Source organism: Euleptes europaea, chromosome 11 (genome assembly GCF_029931775.1).
Source record: "Euleptes europaea isolate rEulEur1 chromosome 11, rEulEur1.hap1, whole genome shotgun sequence".
NCBI classification, from domain to species: Eukaryota; Metazoa; Chordata; class Lepidosauria; order Squamata; family Sphaerodactylidae; genus Euleptes; species Euleptes europaea.
The window spans coordinates 78649965-78667131 of NC_079322.1; the positions used below are offsets into that span (position 1 = coordinate 78649965).

Here is a 17167-nt window from a genome sequence, read left to right on the forward strand (position 1 = left end):
CTACTTGCCTAGTCCCTTTAACTGGGGGTGCTGGGGATTGAACCAGGGACCTTCTGCATGCCAAGCAAAGGCTCTTCCACTGAGCCATGGGCCCTCCCCAAGAAAAGGCTAGGCGCAGATCACGGAAGCCACAGAGGAACCATCCTCCTTACTCGCCACTTGCCCGTGGAGACAACAGATTATCGACCCCTCCCTCTTCCCAAGCTACCAGCCACGACCTCCCCAGCTGACTACACAGCCTCAAGCACTTTTCTGTGGTGGTGGTGGAAAGGGCCGGCAAGTTGCAGCCAGCTTATGGTGAACCCTCACAGGGCTTTCAAGGCAAGAGAGGGTCGGATGTGGTTTGTCGTTGCCTGACCTCTGCACAGCAAACCTTGACATCCTTGATTGTTTCCCATCCAAGTACTAGGCAAATCAGGAGAGAGAGGGCACCTTGGCCATCTTCTGGGCATGGAGTAGGGATGTCACTGGGGGTGTAGAGGAGAGGTAGTTGGGAGATTCCTGCATTGTGCAGGGGGTTGGACTAGATGACCTGGGAGGTCCCTTCCAGCTCTATGATTCTATGTTTGCAGCAGGGCCTACAAATCCTGGAGCAACGCAGCCTGTTCCGGCACAGGCAGCATACCATGATGAGTCTCTGGGCCAGCCGGGTTCTGGCAAAGAAGTAGATCACCCGGAGGCGCTTGGGCAGGCGCAGATTCCGGAGGGAAGAGGGCTGGAGGGTGATGGTGTGGGGGGTGGCGGGTCGCATGGGTGGCTGGCGCTCGTAGCGCTGGGAACGGCCCACTGGCTTGGCTGGAGGCATGCAGGCTTCAGCTGGGAGACGCCTGTTCAGATCAGCGAGCTGCCAAGAGAAGGGAAGCGGGCGGGATTAGAACCAGAAACGCAGGGCCTCGTGCAGCAGACTCCCCCACCCTGAGAATTCCCACGGGGGGTTCTTCCCACCACTCCCCGAAGATGTTAAGAGAACCCCGGGGCTCCCCATTCCTTGGTGTAACAGGGAGTCCAACTTTCCAGCATGAAATCTTGGAAGGCCTTGATGGCTTCACAATTTGGTTATTAAAGCATCTGTATCTCGCCTTTCCTCATGGTGCAAGGCAGCTTATATTCAGTGATCCTCCTCTGGCAGCATACACGCCAAATCACCCATTAGGAAGAACTTCAGGACAGTTAGAGGGGTTCCTCGGTGGAACAGGCTTCCTCAGGAGGAGGTGGGCTCTCCTTCTTTGGAGGTTTTTAAGCAGAGGCGAGATGGCCATCTGTCAGCAATGCTGATTCTGTGAACTTAGGCAGGTCGTGAGAGGGAGGGCAGGAAGGGTGAGCCAGTGCTCAGCTATTGTGGCCTTTTCCTACATGCCCAGGGGAATGCCGATTGCCACTTTTGAGTCAGGAAGCAATTTTCCTCCAGGCCAGATTGGCCAGGGATCCTGGAGGGATTTTGCCTTCCTCTGGGCATACAGCAGGGGGTCACTGGGGGAGGGGAAGTAGTTATGCATTTCCTGTGTTGTGCAGTGGGTTAGACTAGATGATCCTTGAGGTCCCTTCCAGCTCTATGCTTCTAAGACCAACTGCTCTGGCCCCACTCTCTTCCTGTCCCTGCTCCTCTGAGCTCAAAGCCCGGCCACCACTTGTTCCAGTGCAGCTAAGCCTGCCCCACGTCTCACTGGTAGCCTCTATGGAACAGCCCCACGCTTCCTGGCATCTCCACAGGGCCTGGCCCAAGGGCCCAGTTGGGCCTCGTACCTCCATACGGCGAATGTCAATGGACAGGACAGTGGTGAAGAAGAGCATCTGGAGGAAGAAGTCAGACACCAGGCCGACCACAGCAAACAGGCAGAACTCCTGCAAGGGGAGACCCAGATAAGAGGGGGTTGTAATAGGAAGGGCTGCACAATATACGTTATCCCACCCCCAAGCTCCTGGCAGGGAAACTGCTCCAGAGCAGGTATTGAAGAAGACCTTAGGCAGATGATGAGAGGGAGGGCATGTTGGCCATCTTCTGGGCATGGAGTAGGGGTCACTGGGGGTGGCGGGGAGGTAGTTGTGAATTTCCTGCATGGTACAGGGGGTTGGGCTAGATGACCCAGGTGGTCCCTTCCAACTCTATGATTCTATGATTCTAAGAAGAGTTTGTTTTTATACCCTGCTTTTTCTCTACCTTTTAAGGAGTCTCAAAGAGGCTTACAATCACAATCTCTTCCCCTCCCCACAACAGGCACCTTGAGAGTTAGGTGGGGCGGAGAGAGTTCAGAGAGAACTGTGACTAGCCCAAGGTCACCCAGCTGGCTTCATGTGGAGGAGTGGGGAATCGAACCTGGTTCTCCAGATTAGAGTCCGCCGCTCATGTGGAGGAGGGGGGAACTGAACTCCGGATCAGAGTCCACCACTCTTAACCACTACGCCACCTTGGCTCTCTGAATTAGCTTCTGTGACTCCTCAGCAAGCAATATGAGCAGCTCGCTCAGGTCTCCTCATCCAGCCAGAGGAGCAGGAGCCCAGAGCAAAGGGGAAAGGGGGCTGCCAGCAGGGCAGCCCGGGAGGCCTTCAGCGTCTTCAGCCTTTTCTGATCTGGAAGCCGCTGAGCAGCAACGGAGGGAGAGGAAGTCACGTGGCAGAGTCTGAACCATGACTTACCCAGTGTCAAGGCCAGCCGGGAAAAGCAAACACAGATCGCCTTGCAGGACTCTGTGATAGATCTGCTGCGTCCTTCATGCTCAGGGACACAGATAAGACAGACTCATGTAGCCCCATGAGTCTGTCTTTTCTCTACCACTTAAGGGAGACTCAAACGGGCTTACAATCGCCTTCCCCTCTCCACAACAAACACCCTGTGAGGTAGGTGAGGCTGAGAGAGTGTGACTAGCCTAAGGTCACCCTTAGCTGGCTTCGTGTGTAGGAGTGGGGAAACAAATCCAGTCCACCAGGTTAGCCTTCGCCGCTCATGTGGAGGAGTGGGGAATCAAACCCAGTTCTCCAGATCAGAGTCCACCAGGCAGACAGTCATGGTTAGAAATTGAGAGACATCTCTGGACTCAGCTGACTACGCCGCCGTTCTGCTCCCACCAGGCAAGATTCTCTCTGCCTCTTGTTAGTGTAAAACATATTACCCATCCAACAGTCTCAAAAAACTTGACAATATTTTAAAAATGTAAAGGGAGGAAGCCCCCAAACTTTGAGCACTTCTGACCAGGGCCTGTTGGGGAAAAAAGGGTTTTTTTGTGGAGGGGAGGCCCTGCCAACCCGACTGGGTACCTGGATGGCCGGGACAAGGGTGAAGTAGCCAATCAGAATAATCCCCAGCTCGGTGGCCATGTTCTTCATGATGGACCAGCTCTCGTTGCTCAGTCCTGGGGAGGAAAGGGACAGGCACAGAGACCAGGTCACTGGCTACCCACCAGGCTGCCATGTTCTTCCACAACACAGTCAGGCCCCCCAAAAAGCAAAATTATAACCAGATACAAAAGCAAGTAGCAACTTTGCCCAAGCCCACCAAATGTTCAAAAGCGCTGATTAACAAGCCAGCTGCCAGATGGTTTGGTAGACATGGGGGGCATCACCTGGGGGGAGGGCCAGCCCGCAGGCCTCAAAAAGCCCTTCCCTCATGCACAAGCCTCAGGCCCGGCCGCCAATGCCCTGCGGGCCGATGTTTGCCAGGTCCCCTCCAAGCCTCAGGATTGAACTGAGGAAAATGGAGGGAAGCAGGAGCCAATTAGTGATGGGGAGGTGTAGCCGAGAGAGATCATATAAGGCCCTGCCCAGGGGATGGGCAAGGGTTCCGTCTCTGAAGCTGGGCAGCAGAGAGGCTGCTTTGGGTGGAAGGGATCCATCACTCCCTCACTCCAAGGTGTAGGTAAGACTTAAGATTTGCCAGGGCTAAGCCTAGCAAACCAGCAGGGGGGTTTGGGGAGGGACGTGGGGGCAGGGGCACACATCAGCTGCTGAGACCCAGGGGGAACACACACCAGGAGCTCCTAACCAATGGATCGTTTCATGGAGAACAGCTCTATCAGTGGCTACTAGTCACAGTGACTAAAGGGAGCCTCTACCTTCAGAGGCAGTCAACCTTGGAATCCCAGTGCCAGGATGCAACTTTAGGGCAAGGCCTTGGTCTTTGTGCCCTATTGTTGGACCTCGATAGTAACTGGTTGGTCACTGTGTGAGACAGGATGCTGGACTAGATGGACCCTCACTGGTCTGATCCAGCAGGGCTGTTCTTATTTGTCATAAGGACACCATGCAGTGAATGCCCTGAACACAGATATTCAGTCCTTGGCACCACCAATGAAAAAAATACCCAGTAAAGGGGTGCACAAATTTGTCCCCTGTAAAGAAAGAGTGACACACACCCCAATCTGGTGAATGTGATGATCCCCTGCCCTTCTCCTGAATCTAGGGATGGGCAGGTGGGTCAAGGGAATCATCCTTGATACCGCCAAAGCTCAGCACAGCAACAGGCAAGATCCTGCCCCTATGAACAGGCTGTGCGTGTGCAGGTAGTAGGGCAGGAAAAGAGCCCTCCCTGAGACCTTGGGGAACCTCTGCAGTCGCAGTGGACTCTAAAGGCCGAGAACAACCAGTAACCCAATTAATTAGGCACCTTTGGAGGTTCCACTTTTGCCCCACATCAAACAGAAAACGCGACTTTCCCACATACCTTGAGCAATCCTCAGCTTCACCTCCAGGTCGACAGGTGTAGAGACAACAGACTTGGTGAGGACCAGCACGTTCTCCAGGCCGATCACGACGACAAGGTAAGGAAAAATCTCTCTAAGGGTAAGACAGAAATGAGAGCAGAGCCAAGCGTGAGAAACACCACGGAAACAGAACAGTTTAAGGCAGCCTGTGAGCTCCAGGAGCACGTCTCAGTAACATTCAATAAAATGTGGGGTGGCACATTTGTGACCTTTGTGTGTGTGTGTAAAGGAGCCCCGTGGCGCAGAGTGGTAAGTTGCAGTACTGCAGTCAAAAGCTCTGCTCACGACCTGAGTTCGATCCCGACGAAGTCGGTTGCAGGTAGCCGGCTCAAGGCTGACTCAGCCTTCCACCCTTCCGAGGTCGGTAAAATGAGCACCCAGCTTGCTGGGGGTAAAAGTGTAGACGATTGGGGAAGGCAATGGCAAACCACCCCGTAAACACAATAAACATCGTGATGTGACATCACCCCATGGGTCAGTAATGACCCGGTGCTTGCACAGGGGTCTACCTTTACCTAAAGTGCCATCAAGTCGCAGCTGACTTCTGGGGACCCCATGGGGTTTTCAAGACAAGAGAAGAGAAGATGACCATCCAGGTCAGGGCAAAAGACTCATTACACCATAAGAAATACCTTTAGAAAGGGAGACAATGCAATTGCAATAAAGAGCCTGAGTCTGTCCACACACGCTTCAGAGGCTGGCCTCCCTATTACCACCCAGCAGCCATAGTTGCAAAAGGTGGTAGCCAAAGTGTCCGCTGATGTTCCACAAATTCCCAAAGGCCCTGGCCCCACCAGCCACCCTGGAGATGGACATGTTTGGCCACTACAAGGGGAAGGTCATGGGGAGAAATGCAATATCCCTCTGCCATGTTTGTGTAATGAGCTGAGCTTTTTGCATAAGCGGGTGACGCAAGACTCGGATCAAGGCCAGGCAGCAAAAGAGGTTCAAACGCCTCAGAAGAACCCAGAGAAAAACACTGTTTAAGAAAAGAAAGAAAACAAGAACTGGTAGCCTCTCCAGAGACCTCCTCCAAGCACCTCACAAAAACAGTTGTGTGTGTAAAGTGCCGTCAAATCGCAGATGACCTATGGCAACCCAGTAGGGTTTTCAAGGCTAGAGACTAACAGAGGTGGTTTGCCAGTGCCTTCCTCTGCATAATGACCCTGGTATTCCTTCACGGTCTCCCATCCAAATACCAACTAGGGCCGACCCTGCTTAGCTTCTGAGAGCCGATGAGATCAGGCTAACCTGGGCCAACAGAAACAGTTAACACCATAAAAATATACAGGTATATCTTTTAAGAGTCACCACTCACTGCTGATGAAAGAACCTCCCCAGGGTATAGAAAGAGTCCCCAGTAACCGGTGACTCTCCTTTTCATGAGAGAGGATGGCTGCAGAGAGGACGGCTGCACATTTCCCCCAGTGCAGTGGAAAGGCAATTTGAAGCAGGGAAAGAGTACTGCTAGAGGTTAAAAAAAACTCCCATGGGTTTCCCCCAAAGAAAGCACTGCTCCAAGAAAGCTCCTAAACGCTCTCTGGAGATATAGCCCCTCCTGGTAACTTGGACACTTACTTCACCCAGAGAGAGAGATGTTTGCACGGCAGCAAAAATACCTCAGATATAAACAGCATCAACAATTATTATTGTCAGATGCTTTCTGCCTCATGTGGAAGTGTGTTTTCAGGCTCTGGGTGTTTGGGAATTGGAAAACACAATGTCTTTTGCCACTAACAGGGATTTCTCCCCCTTTTATGGGATATTTTCTACCCCAGGAGACACTGGATTTTGTTATGGGGTACAAATATTCCCTGGGATGCAATATTTGTGAGTTTTTTTCTTAGAAAGTTAGCAGGGTTTTAATGTCTGTGAAAGTTCTGTCATTTTAATGGTTTTATTGTGTATGGCATATTGTTGTACTGTTTCTATAATTGTCTAATCAGCTTCTGTTTCACTATTTGCCTTATGTATTGTTCTGTCTTACTGTAGGTACTATACTGGTTTTAGTGTGCTGATCACAAATTTTGTAATCTACTTTTATTTTATTCATTTTATGTATTGTACAGCTCTGATTGCATTGGTATTAATTGTGCAATCCACCTTAAGTCTCAGTGAGAAAGAGTGGACTATGAATAAAGTAAATGACTAGGGCACTCTTAGGGGTTTCAAGAGAGGGGGTGGGGTTTTTGTTGATTCCCTCCTTTCACTGGAGACCCCAACACTGCTCACCATGGCATTCTGGAGGATCCAATGACCCCCAGCTCAAGGGCTTGGTAGGAGGGGAAGATTTGCAAACATCACTACCCCCCTCTCCTCCACAACTTACAGGAGGTCCTGAATGCAGAAGTCTGGGAAACTGACTCCTGCCTCTGGGGCACAAGACCAGCAGCCGCCATTCTCCTGGACTCTTCCACCCCACCCACCCCTTCAGCCAGTAAGCTGGCTTTCAGCACATACCCTCCATTGAGTGTTGGAGTCAGGCCAAAGAGCGTGCACAGGCCGACGGACATGAGCAGTGAGCTGAGGACGGTCACGACTGCAGCCAGAGCCAAGCCCCATTTCGATTTCACCAAGTCAATCTTGCCTGTGGGATTGAAAGGAAAGCATATCTGCCACTTCATTCCCTGGACTGAGACAAAATACCATCCCAAAGCTATGGGGGTGAGACCAGCACAGCAGATGGGCTTTCCTGTGCACACGTGTCTAATCTGCAAGACACGTCCCAACTCTGAAACAAGGCTATCGGTCCCCAAAATATCAATCTCAAAGATAGGATGCAACGAAGAATGCAACTGTCCTTTCTCTTCAACACCAGAGCTGTGGTTAGGGAGGGGCTGTGGCTCAGTGGTAGAACATCTGCTTGACCTGAGACCCTGGAGAGCCATAGGGAGGGGCCGTGGCTGAGCAGCAGAGCATCTGCTTGGCAAGCAGAAGATCCCAGGTTCAATCCCCGGCATCTCCAGTTAAAGGGACCAGGCAAGTAGGTGATGTGAAAGACCTCCGCCTGAGACCCTGGAGAGCCGCTGTCAGTCTGAGTAGACAATACTGACTTTGATGGACCAAGGGGGGTCTGATTCAGTATAAGGCAGCTTCATGTGTTTATGTGTTCAGAGCCAAAGTTCTCTTTCTCAAGGCCTCAAAACAAATTCCACCAAATGAGCTATGAAAATAATGCCCTTCTTAGCACATACTGAGGAGACATTCATGCTGCTGTTTCTCTTCCCGCTTCCTCCCCAGACAGACGTTGCCAAAACACAACGCTCCAGGTGCTGAGCCCCCCTCTGCTGCTTCGCCATGCAGGGAGAAAAGTAGTTCTACTGCCTCTTCCTGACTGCCGGGCCCGCAGCCCCCGCACAGAGTCTGCCAGCTCCCTCCAACTCACGCGTAGAGAAGTAGATGTAGGCAAAGAGGATGATGTAGGTGGTGACCAGGGGGATCAGCTCCGCGATGCCAATCTCCTCCTTGAAGTGGACGTGAACCATCTGCTCCTCCCGGAGGGTGCAGTTGGGGCTCGGGTACAAGAGCTTGAGGCGGGAGCGGAGGCTGGAGAGGAACCTGCCGGGAAAGCACAAAGGACGCCATTTTTGTGATGCACTCTCCACCCTAATGGGCCCTCGGAGGGAAGGCTCTCTGTGATTGCAGCACGTACCGCTTCCAATAAGGTTTACCCCACAGGCTTCCCTTTATGGTTTTATTACATCAGTGGTTCCCAAACTTTTTGGGCCACCGCCCCCTTGGTTCTCATCCCCAGCACCCCCCTATCCTATCCTATAAAAAGCATTATTCAAAATAGGGGTTTGCATGACTCACTAAATAAGATAATAACAATAAATTTTCAAAAATTAACAATTATTTGCACATCTATTCAAAATCAAATTAAAACTTATTTAGTGAACAACACAGTTGAAGGGGCCCACCTCTAGTGCCCCCCTGCTGTTCTCTTGCCTCTTAGTGCCCCTCTAGGTAATCCCAATGCCCCCCCAGGGGGTGGTACTGCCCACTTTGGGAACCACTGTATTACATTTTCATCCTGCACTTCTTCCCAGAAATTCAGGGCAGAGTACCTCCCTTCCTCTGTTTTGTCTGTGAAACCCTGTGAGCTAGGCTAGGCTGAGTGGGGGGGGGGGCATGTCTGTTCTCTTGAAGTATTTGAAAGGCTGTAACTTAAGAGGAGGGCAGGGAGCTGTTCCGGTTGGCAGCAGAGGATAGGACTTGCAATAATGGGTTTTAATTATGGGTGGAAAGGTACCGGCTGGATATTAGGGAAATTTTTTGTAGTAGTTCACAATTTAACTATGCGTTGAGTGAAGAAATACTTCATTTTATTTGTTTTGTATGTCTCACCCTACAGATTCAGCAGATAACCCCACATTCTAGTATTATGAGAGAGGGAGAAAAGCTTCTCCCTGTCCACTCTCTCCAAACCATGCATAATTTTATAGACCTCTATCATGTCTCCCCTTACCTGCTTTCTTTCCAAGCTAAACAGCCCTAAGCGTTTTAACCACTCCTCATAGGGCAGTTGCTCTAGCCCCCTGATCATTTTGGTTGCTCTTTTCTGCACCTTCTCAAGCTCTGCAATATTCTTTTTTAGGTGAGGTGACCCGAACTGTACACATTATTCCAAGTGTGGTCTCACCATAGATTTGTACAAGGGCAGTATGATAGCAGCAGTTCTATTCTCTATTCCTCGTCTAATTATGGCTAGATAGTCCTGAGAGCCAAGAAACACAGTATTAGAGGGCAGAGAGAAAGGGGACCTGGATTAGTGAAAGGACTGCAAACAATCACCTGAACGCACAATGAGAATTGCACTCCCACCTGGAATCATAGTGCTGAAGACCCAAGGTGACGGTGTAGGATACCACCCGCTTCCTATTGTACAGGTTCACCCCGCTGTACTTCCCTGGAACTCCAAACAATAGATCTGAGGAAGTGGGAGAAACACACTGAAGTTGGAAAGATGCAACTGTCTAGGAACTGTGGTTCTTTACATTTCCTAAGAAATTGGCACACATTCCTGTTTGGGGGGGGGGCGGGAGGTGATGTTTGTGGATCTGGGGGAAAACTACCTTCAAGCTCTCCCCGACAACAAGCATTTCCTGGACATATAACCTCTTTCTTCCAAACCTGCAGGCTAGCTGCCTACAAACAAGCCCCCACTTCCAAACTAATTTAGGTTTGCCAAAGAGATGAGCAAATGAAGTTAACAGGTCAGTATAAGGGCACACAGGGAGAAGGACGTAAATCCCCTAATAATATTTCAAAGGAAAGAAAAAAATAACAATAATGGATGAGAGTGAATGTACAGCTTGGTCTAGACAATTCCCATGGAAGGTTTCCAGAGTACAGATCTGGAAGATTTCCAGAGTACAAGCAACAAGTACTGCTGAAAACTAGAAATCCAGACGGACTAGAACCTGCAAAAAGCACGAGGGCGACCTATTTTCATTTCTGTCAGGTTGCGCCAGGAAGCTGTCAGCGCTTCTACAGCTAATTCCATTCTTAATCTGCCTCTGGTCACTGAAGGCTTCCTACCTTTGGGGGTAGCCGATGTCTGTAATGTCTTTGGTTCATGCTGGTGGGTTGTTTTAATGATGTCGGGATCGCTATTAAAGCGTTCCCGGTCGTTCTGCCAGAAGTTCCCAGGGGACAGCAGCAGGCAGCCATGTTCAGGAAGCAGGCCCCGAAGCTTCTTCAAGTTGGGCAGGAGATCTGTTACCTGAAGGCAGATTTCTTCCAAACTTTTGACACTGGAGCTGGGGGGAAAAACCAGCAGCCAAGAGCTGGTGCTTATCATGGTGTTCACAAACAGCCAAGCCAAAAAGCATCTCTGGGAACTCCGTCCAACAGGCGGCCACAAACATGGAACTCATTTTCACAAGCATTAGTCAATTCTCTTGCATGGCAGAGGCTGCCCCGATGGCTTGGCTTCCTTGCCCATGTGAAGTTGACATGCCCTCCCCTCCACCTACTGTTACAACTCTTGGCATGTGCTCCGATCTTTTCCCTTCCCTCCCCACTCCCAGCCGGCTTTGCCTCCTGTCCTCACCCTCCTCCACTGCAATTTTAAAACGTCACAGCTAATATAACTTCTCTCCTCTTTGGCTGTCATCATGTCATTGTTCACTTCTGCTTCACCATCACCACACACACACTCCAAGCTTCTAGCCCCCCCTCTCCCGCCACTCAAGGTTCCCATTCCTCTGCCAGTTAACTCCGCTCTGCAGACAAGCAAAATTGCCACCCAGGAGACAGGGAAAGAAGGCCACCAGATCTCCAAGGCAGGCGACAGACATGCTGTGTCCTGCTTCCAAAGTACAGGCCCAGGATCAAGTCACAGGTTCCAGGTTCCAGGGCAGAATCATAGAATCACAGAGTTGGAAGGGGCCATACAGGCTAGCTAGTCCAACCCCCTGCTCAATGCAGGGTCAGCCTGGAGCATCCCTAACAAGTGTTTGTCCAGGCACTGCTTAAAGATTGCCAGTGAGGGGGAGCTCAATCCCTTCACCAATCCATCAATCCCTTTGCAGTGCAGCTTACTACAATCTTATAATGGGGTGGGGTGAGGGAACAGCGATTAGAGATGAATGGTCATGGGAGAGAGGGACAGCACAGGACAGAGTACTAAAGTCTCACTCTGTAAGTTCTCTGCAAAGGTGAGGTGTTATTAAGGGAGGAGTTGTGGTTTGTTAGGGGAGGGGTCATGGCTCAGTGGAAGAGAATCTGGCTGGCATGCAGAAGGTCCCTGGTTCAATCCCCAGCATCTCCAGTTTAAAAGGAACAGGCAGTAGGTAATGTGAAAGGCCTCTGCCTGAGACCCTGGAGAACCGCTGCCAGCCTGAGTAGACGACACCGACTTTGAATCAGACCAGTGGTCTGATTCAGTATAAGGCAGCTTCATGTGTGTGTCATGACATCATCTTAAAAAGCAGGACACATTAGGCACTCTGGATGCTGAACGTGTGCCCCTGATATCCAACAGCCTGCACGGGAGGTTAAGTTCCCTGTGCGTGTATGTGAAGTGCAACAGGAACCACCCCCTGACCAGCAGCCACAATGCAGCCACGCAGAGCCACCCTGCCAGGTTACTGGAGAAACGGACAAAAGGACAAACGAAAGAAAACTGCTGACAATCCCCTCATCCCCTCTGGCCCAGGATCACCTACCCGTCTCGCAAGGCATGGTTTCTGATTTCTTCCACAAGTTGGAAGACACGGGAGAGCGGTGACCGGAACACATCGACAGCCAGGAAGTGCTTGGGCCACGGAGAGACCGTCGCTTTCACCAGGACCTGCTGGATGTAGGCTACAGGGGCACCAGTGTACTGTGGAGGAAGGGAAGAAGGGGACGCAAGTGAACAGGGGAGGCGGACGTCGGAGTGGACAAAGCAGCCCTCTTCAGCCAGCTGGGGCATGCCAGGCCCTCTCCACAGAGGATGCCCAACATGTTCGTTGCTTAAAGAACTTTGCCCGGAGTTCTCTGTGCTGCAGCTCTTTCCCTTCTTGCCCATGATTCCTCTGGGGCATCTCTTCTCACACACATTTCACTTGCACCCATCTCTCCAAACCACAGTGAGGTTTGGGCAGCCAGCAGCACAGGAAAAAAAAGAAGATGACAGCCGCACTGGTACAGGAGGCTTTTCAGAAGTGGATTTTGAAGGGGGATTTGAGGGAGGCGAAACAGATCTGTGGGTGGAGCGAGGGAAGCCCACACAGAGAACACGAACAGGAGAAGGAGAAAGAAACAGATGGGCCAGCCTGTGCCTTGGCAAAAGGCAGAGCAGATACAGGCCCCCCTGCCAAGTTTTCCCCTCCCACCTCAATTGAAAACAGCCAAGCAAGACCCAAACACTGCCTGAGTTTTGCTCACTGCATTCTGCTTTTGAAGACATACCCAGTCAGGCCTCTCATTAGGCTCTCCTTGCTGGTGGGCTGGGTAGGGCGGAGGCTGGGAATAATCCTTCACAGAGGTGGTGTATTCCACAGGTCCAGTGCCAGGCAACGGGAGCTTCAGCAGTGGATAGCTGTGAGACAGAACACAGGAAGCATTATATTTTTAGGCAAGCACAAGTTACGAAGCAATACAAGTGACAAGAGACCTCTGGGCCAGAAAACTGGAATTTCTACAGTTTATCTTACAGATGGCCAGACCTGGATAGCCCTAGGCTAGCCTGACCTCGTCAGATCTCAGAAGCTAAGCAGGACCGACCCTGGTAAGTATTTGGATGGGAGACCTCAAAGGAACACCAGGGTCGTGATGCGGAGGCAGGCATTGGCAAACCATAGAATCATAGAACTTGGAAGGGACCACCAGGGTCATCTAGTCCAACCCCCTGCACAATGCTGGAAATTCGCAACTACCTCCCCCACACACATACCCAGTGACCCCAACTCCATGCCCAGAAAATGGCCAAGGTGCCCTCCCTCTCATGATTTGCCTAAGGTCATAGAATCAGCCTTGCTGACAGATGGCCATATAGCCTCTGCTTAAAAACCTCTAGGGAAGGAGAGCTCACCACTTCCTGAGGAAGCCTGTTCCACATAATCACCTCTGAACATCTCTTGCCTTCAAAACCCCACCAGGGGTCACCATAAGTCCACTGTGACTTGATGGCAAAAAAAAAAAAAAGCTGACAGATGCAGCAAAACACAAGAGTCCTGTGTCACCTTAATACACGTTTAGCATTTAAAAGGTGGTACAAACACATGTAAGGCCAGATCTCCAATATCGCCACCTTTCCTTAAGGTAAGAGACCCCATAGCTTCTCCAAGGCAACCTGCCCCTGTGCTGAACCGTTTCCTGATGTTTAACTTCCCTGGATTTCCAGCATATCACTTCTTGACCTGTCCTTGTTTCACCCTGGACAAGTTCAGAAGTTCCCAGGATTTTTCTAGACCCAAGGACAGCGCAGAAAGCAAGAAAAAAGGTCTGCAAGGCTAACCTTGAGGCTTAAGTAATGCAGGGTAATGGATGGCCACAACACTTTCCTTACGATCCCCTTCAGATTTTTCTACCCCAACAATTCCCTTGGACCTTACAAGCAGCAGTAGCTACAAAGTGATTTCAAAAGGCAAACTAATTCGAGAAAAGCTTTCTGATCTAAAAAAACTCTTTCTGGTTGCAGTTCTCAGTTCCCTCCTCTGCTCTTGCATGAGCCTTCCATATGAAAAAATACAGGGCTCTTCATTCTTGCTGCCAAACCCTACAGCGAAGTCATAATTCTGTTTATCACTGACCAATACCTTTCCCAACTCATGCCAATGTTGCATGGCAGCAGACCTGTTGCCAAAACACTGTCTGCCGTACACCCTGACCCGGCCTTTTAAATATGCTCCAGGACTAAGGAAAGGAAAACACTCTCTCATGTTTGAGCAGAAGAAAAAATAAACTTTAAAAGAAATGACAATAAGAGATGGATTTACTCAATAAAGGAAGCCACAGCCTTCAATTTGCAAGATCTGAGCAAGGCTGTCAAAGATAGGACATTTTGGAGGACTTTCATTCATAGGGTCGCCATGAGTCGGAAGCGACTTGACGGCACTTAACACACACACACAAAAGAAATGAAATGGTAGTAGCTCTCCATTGCATTACAGGAGGTTTACCAGTCAACCAAGACGACTTAGCAACAGAAAGCCATAAGCAAGCTCCTAATCACCACGACACTGTTATCTTAGACTTTCTATCCAAACAGTTCCAACACCACAAAAAGTTACCAAAAATGCAATGCAAAAGCTACAAGCCTACAGATATTAATATCAAAAGGCTGGCTGAATTAAAATGTTTTGATGCCAGCCTCACCATAATTTTCGAAATGTAGCAAAAGCTTACAATAGTCAGACAGAAAAAAAAAAAAAAACACACACACACACCCAAATCATCTTTAACATGCTAGGGGCAAGGGGTGGGGGGAAGATTCACAAGTCCCATGGTCAAGAAAAACTGACCATGCCCCCGGTGCTATCTAGGGAAATACAAGAGTCTCCTCAGACGTGTGCATTTTGGTACATGTGCAATTCACCTGAGGACCATACTGGGGAACAAAGCAAAGCATAGGAGGTCCTTGTCATTCCAGCTCCTCCAGGGATTTCCTTCCTGTACCCCTGCCCCACCAGCCACCAAAGTCTATGGGTTGTTCATTGTTTCAGATGCCGTTGAATCCCTGAAGTGTGAGCCACGCTGGACTGCCCTGCTCAAGGGTCTTCTCTCTCCATCCTCGGTTGCCCTCTTCTATCCAGTTTTTTTTAACTCCGCTCCTGCCCATTATATTAGGTGCTGTGGAAAACAGGCAGAATAATGCTGCTACAGTTGTCTTGTTTTGGGGTTCCTAGAGGCACCTAGTTGGCCATTGTGTGAACAGACTGCTGGACTTGATGGGCCTTGGTCTGGTCCGGAAGGGCCTTTCTTATGTTCTTAAAACAGGACCCCTTTTCAGACATCAATCACTTCTGCACCCCTCCCAGCCCAACTGACAGCTGACAAAGCTCAGCCAGTGATCCCAAACCTGCTGAAGTCCTGCTTGCAGAATGACCTACTTATTTTGGTTTGATCATGCATAATTTACCCATGTACTGAACAGGATGATGTTGCTTAACCAAGACATTTAACATTTGGTACATCTTTCCCCCAAACAAGAAATGTAAAATTATGCAGGGATGCGGAAGGTTAGATCACGTTGGCCGACTTGCCCTTTTGGTAATTTGTCCTTTGTTCTCAGGTGTCTGTCAAGTAAGATCCTGCCCTCTGAGTGCCTCTGAATGAACAAGTAATTTAACCAGCCATTAAGAAGAAGGGACACCTCTAAGAGCTTCTCATGTCACCTCTCAAGCTGCCAGCACAAAGGCTGAGAATGCTTTGAAGGGCGACAAGAAGGAAGTTATAGCTTCTGAGTAAGCCTCACGGGGGGAATCCTGTTGCACACAGGGAGTAAACGGATTTGAGTACGGAAGATCTCTGCAGATTTGTGAAATATAGAAGGGGTCCGCAATCCATTTTCACCAATGGTAACCTTGAAGGAACAAAACAAACAGCACAGCTGGGCTGCAATACAAGTTAGCCTGTGTATGTGTGCCTTTCTTTCTCTAACAAAAACAGAGGAAAATGCCTTATACATATTTACTGATCTGGAACATTTATATACCCCTCTTTTCTCCTGACACAGTCAGGCTGTTGATCCATCCATCTCAGTCTTGCCTCCTTATAGACAGAGGCACTCCAAGGTCACAGAAAGAAAAATGTCTTTCTCAGTACTTGCAAGATGCCAGGGGGCTGAACGTGGGACCTTTGCCATCCAAAGCAGGTGCTCTGCCTCTATTACACAGTCCCCTTAACCTGCCCCAACACTTTAGGCATTTCCCATCGGAAGAACATAAGAATATGAGAAAGGCCATGCTGGATCAGACCCAGGCCCATCAAGTCCAGCAGACTGTTCACACAGTGGCCAACCAGGTGCCTCTAGGAAGCCCACAAACAAGGCAACTGCAGCAGCATTATCCTGCCTGTGCTCCACAGCACCTAATTTATTAGGCATGCTCCTCTGATCCTGGAGATAACAGGATTGCATCATGACTAGAATCCATTTCGACTAGTAGCCATGAATACCCCTCTCCTCCATGAACATGTCCACATGTCTTAAAGCCTTCCAAGTTGGCAGCTCTCATCACATCCTGAGGCAGGGAGTTCCACAATGTAACTATGCATTGTGTGAAGAAATCCTTTTTTTTATCTGTTTTGAATCTCTCACCCTCCAGCTTCAGCAGATGACCCTGCGTTCTAGTATTAGGAGGAAGGGAGAAAAGCTTCTCCCTGTCCCCTCTCTCCACACCATGCATCATTTTATAGACCTCTATCATGTCTCCCCTTAACCGCCTTCTTTCCAAGCTAAACAGTCTAAGGTTTCCTTAGACTTTAAAGCCTGCACGTGCAGACTGGTAAGATGCAAGCAATATTTTATACATTCCATTTTTAAAGTGCTGCCGCTTGGCCAGAGTCAGCCTAAGCCTTGGCTCAACAGGAGTCTTACCAGCAGGCCAGGACACAGAGGGCAGTGAAGAGGATGATGGGAATAGGGCAGGAAGCGCAGAGCAGCCCGTGCTTGTAGAACGCCTGTGATATCTTCTCACGCAGCCTGTCAGTCAAGGTCATCCTCAGCTGTCCGTCAGCTAACTGCCATCCCGGAAAGCATCAGCGGAAGGTTCAGCGGAGCCAACCATGAGCAGCGTTTCAGAGAGGGCACCACACAGGACAAATTCTGAAAGAGAAGGCAGAACATGAGGGCACAGAGGGACACGGGCAAATCACACCAGGCCCGGTTTTCTGAAAAGAACCGTATCTGGACATTTCTACAAGGCACATAAGCGCATGTGCTGGGAATCTGGTATTACTGTGGCACACCCACCTCTTGCCCTGAATAAAATGCTTGTGCAGTAATTTTCAGGCTCAGTGGTGACTTGCTGGTGAGTTCCTGG

At 50.0% G+C, this 17167-nt stretch overlaps 1 protein-coding gene across 1 annotated transcript in view; it reads right to left on the reverse strand.

The window, feature by feature from the left end:
• The window catches only part of SCAP (SREBF chaperone), a 30762-nt gene extending 13865 nt beyond the window's left edge, over window positions 1-16897 (reverse strand). Inside the window, exons 1-11 of the mRNA XM_056857747.1 lie at window positions 16723-16897; window positions 12594-12723; window positions 11867-12024; window positions 10236-10456; window positions 9519-9624; window positions 8080-8252; window positions 7155-7281; window positions 4655-4767; window positions 3253-3347; window positions 1744-1842; window positions 626-844 (exon numbers count right to left, since the gene is read on the reverse strand). Of these exons, the coding sequence (XP_056713725.1) occupies window positions 626-844; window positions 1744-1842; window positions 3253-3347; window positions 4655-4767; window positions 7155-7281; window positions 8080-8252; window positions 9519-9624; window positions 10236-10456; window positions 11867-12024; window positions 12594-12723; window positions 16723-16844 (1563 nt within the window). The 5' untranslated portion in view covers window positions 16845-16897. The remainder of the gene's footprint in view (window positions 1-625; window positions 845-1743; window positions 1843-3252; window positions 3348-4654; window positions 4768-7154; window positions 7282-8079; window positions 8253-9518; window positions 9625-10235; window positions 10457-11866; window positions 12025-12593; window positions 12724-16722) is intronic.
• Window positions 16898-17167: the final 270 nt, after the last annotated feature.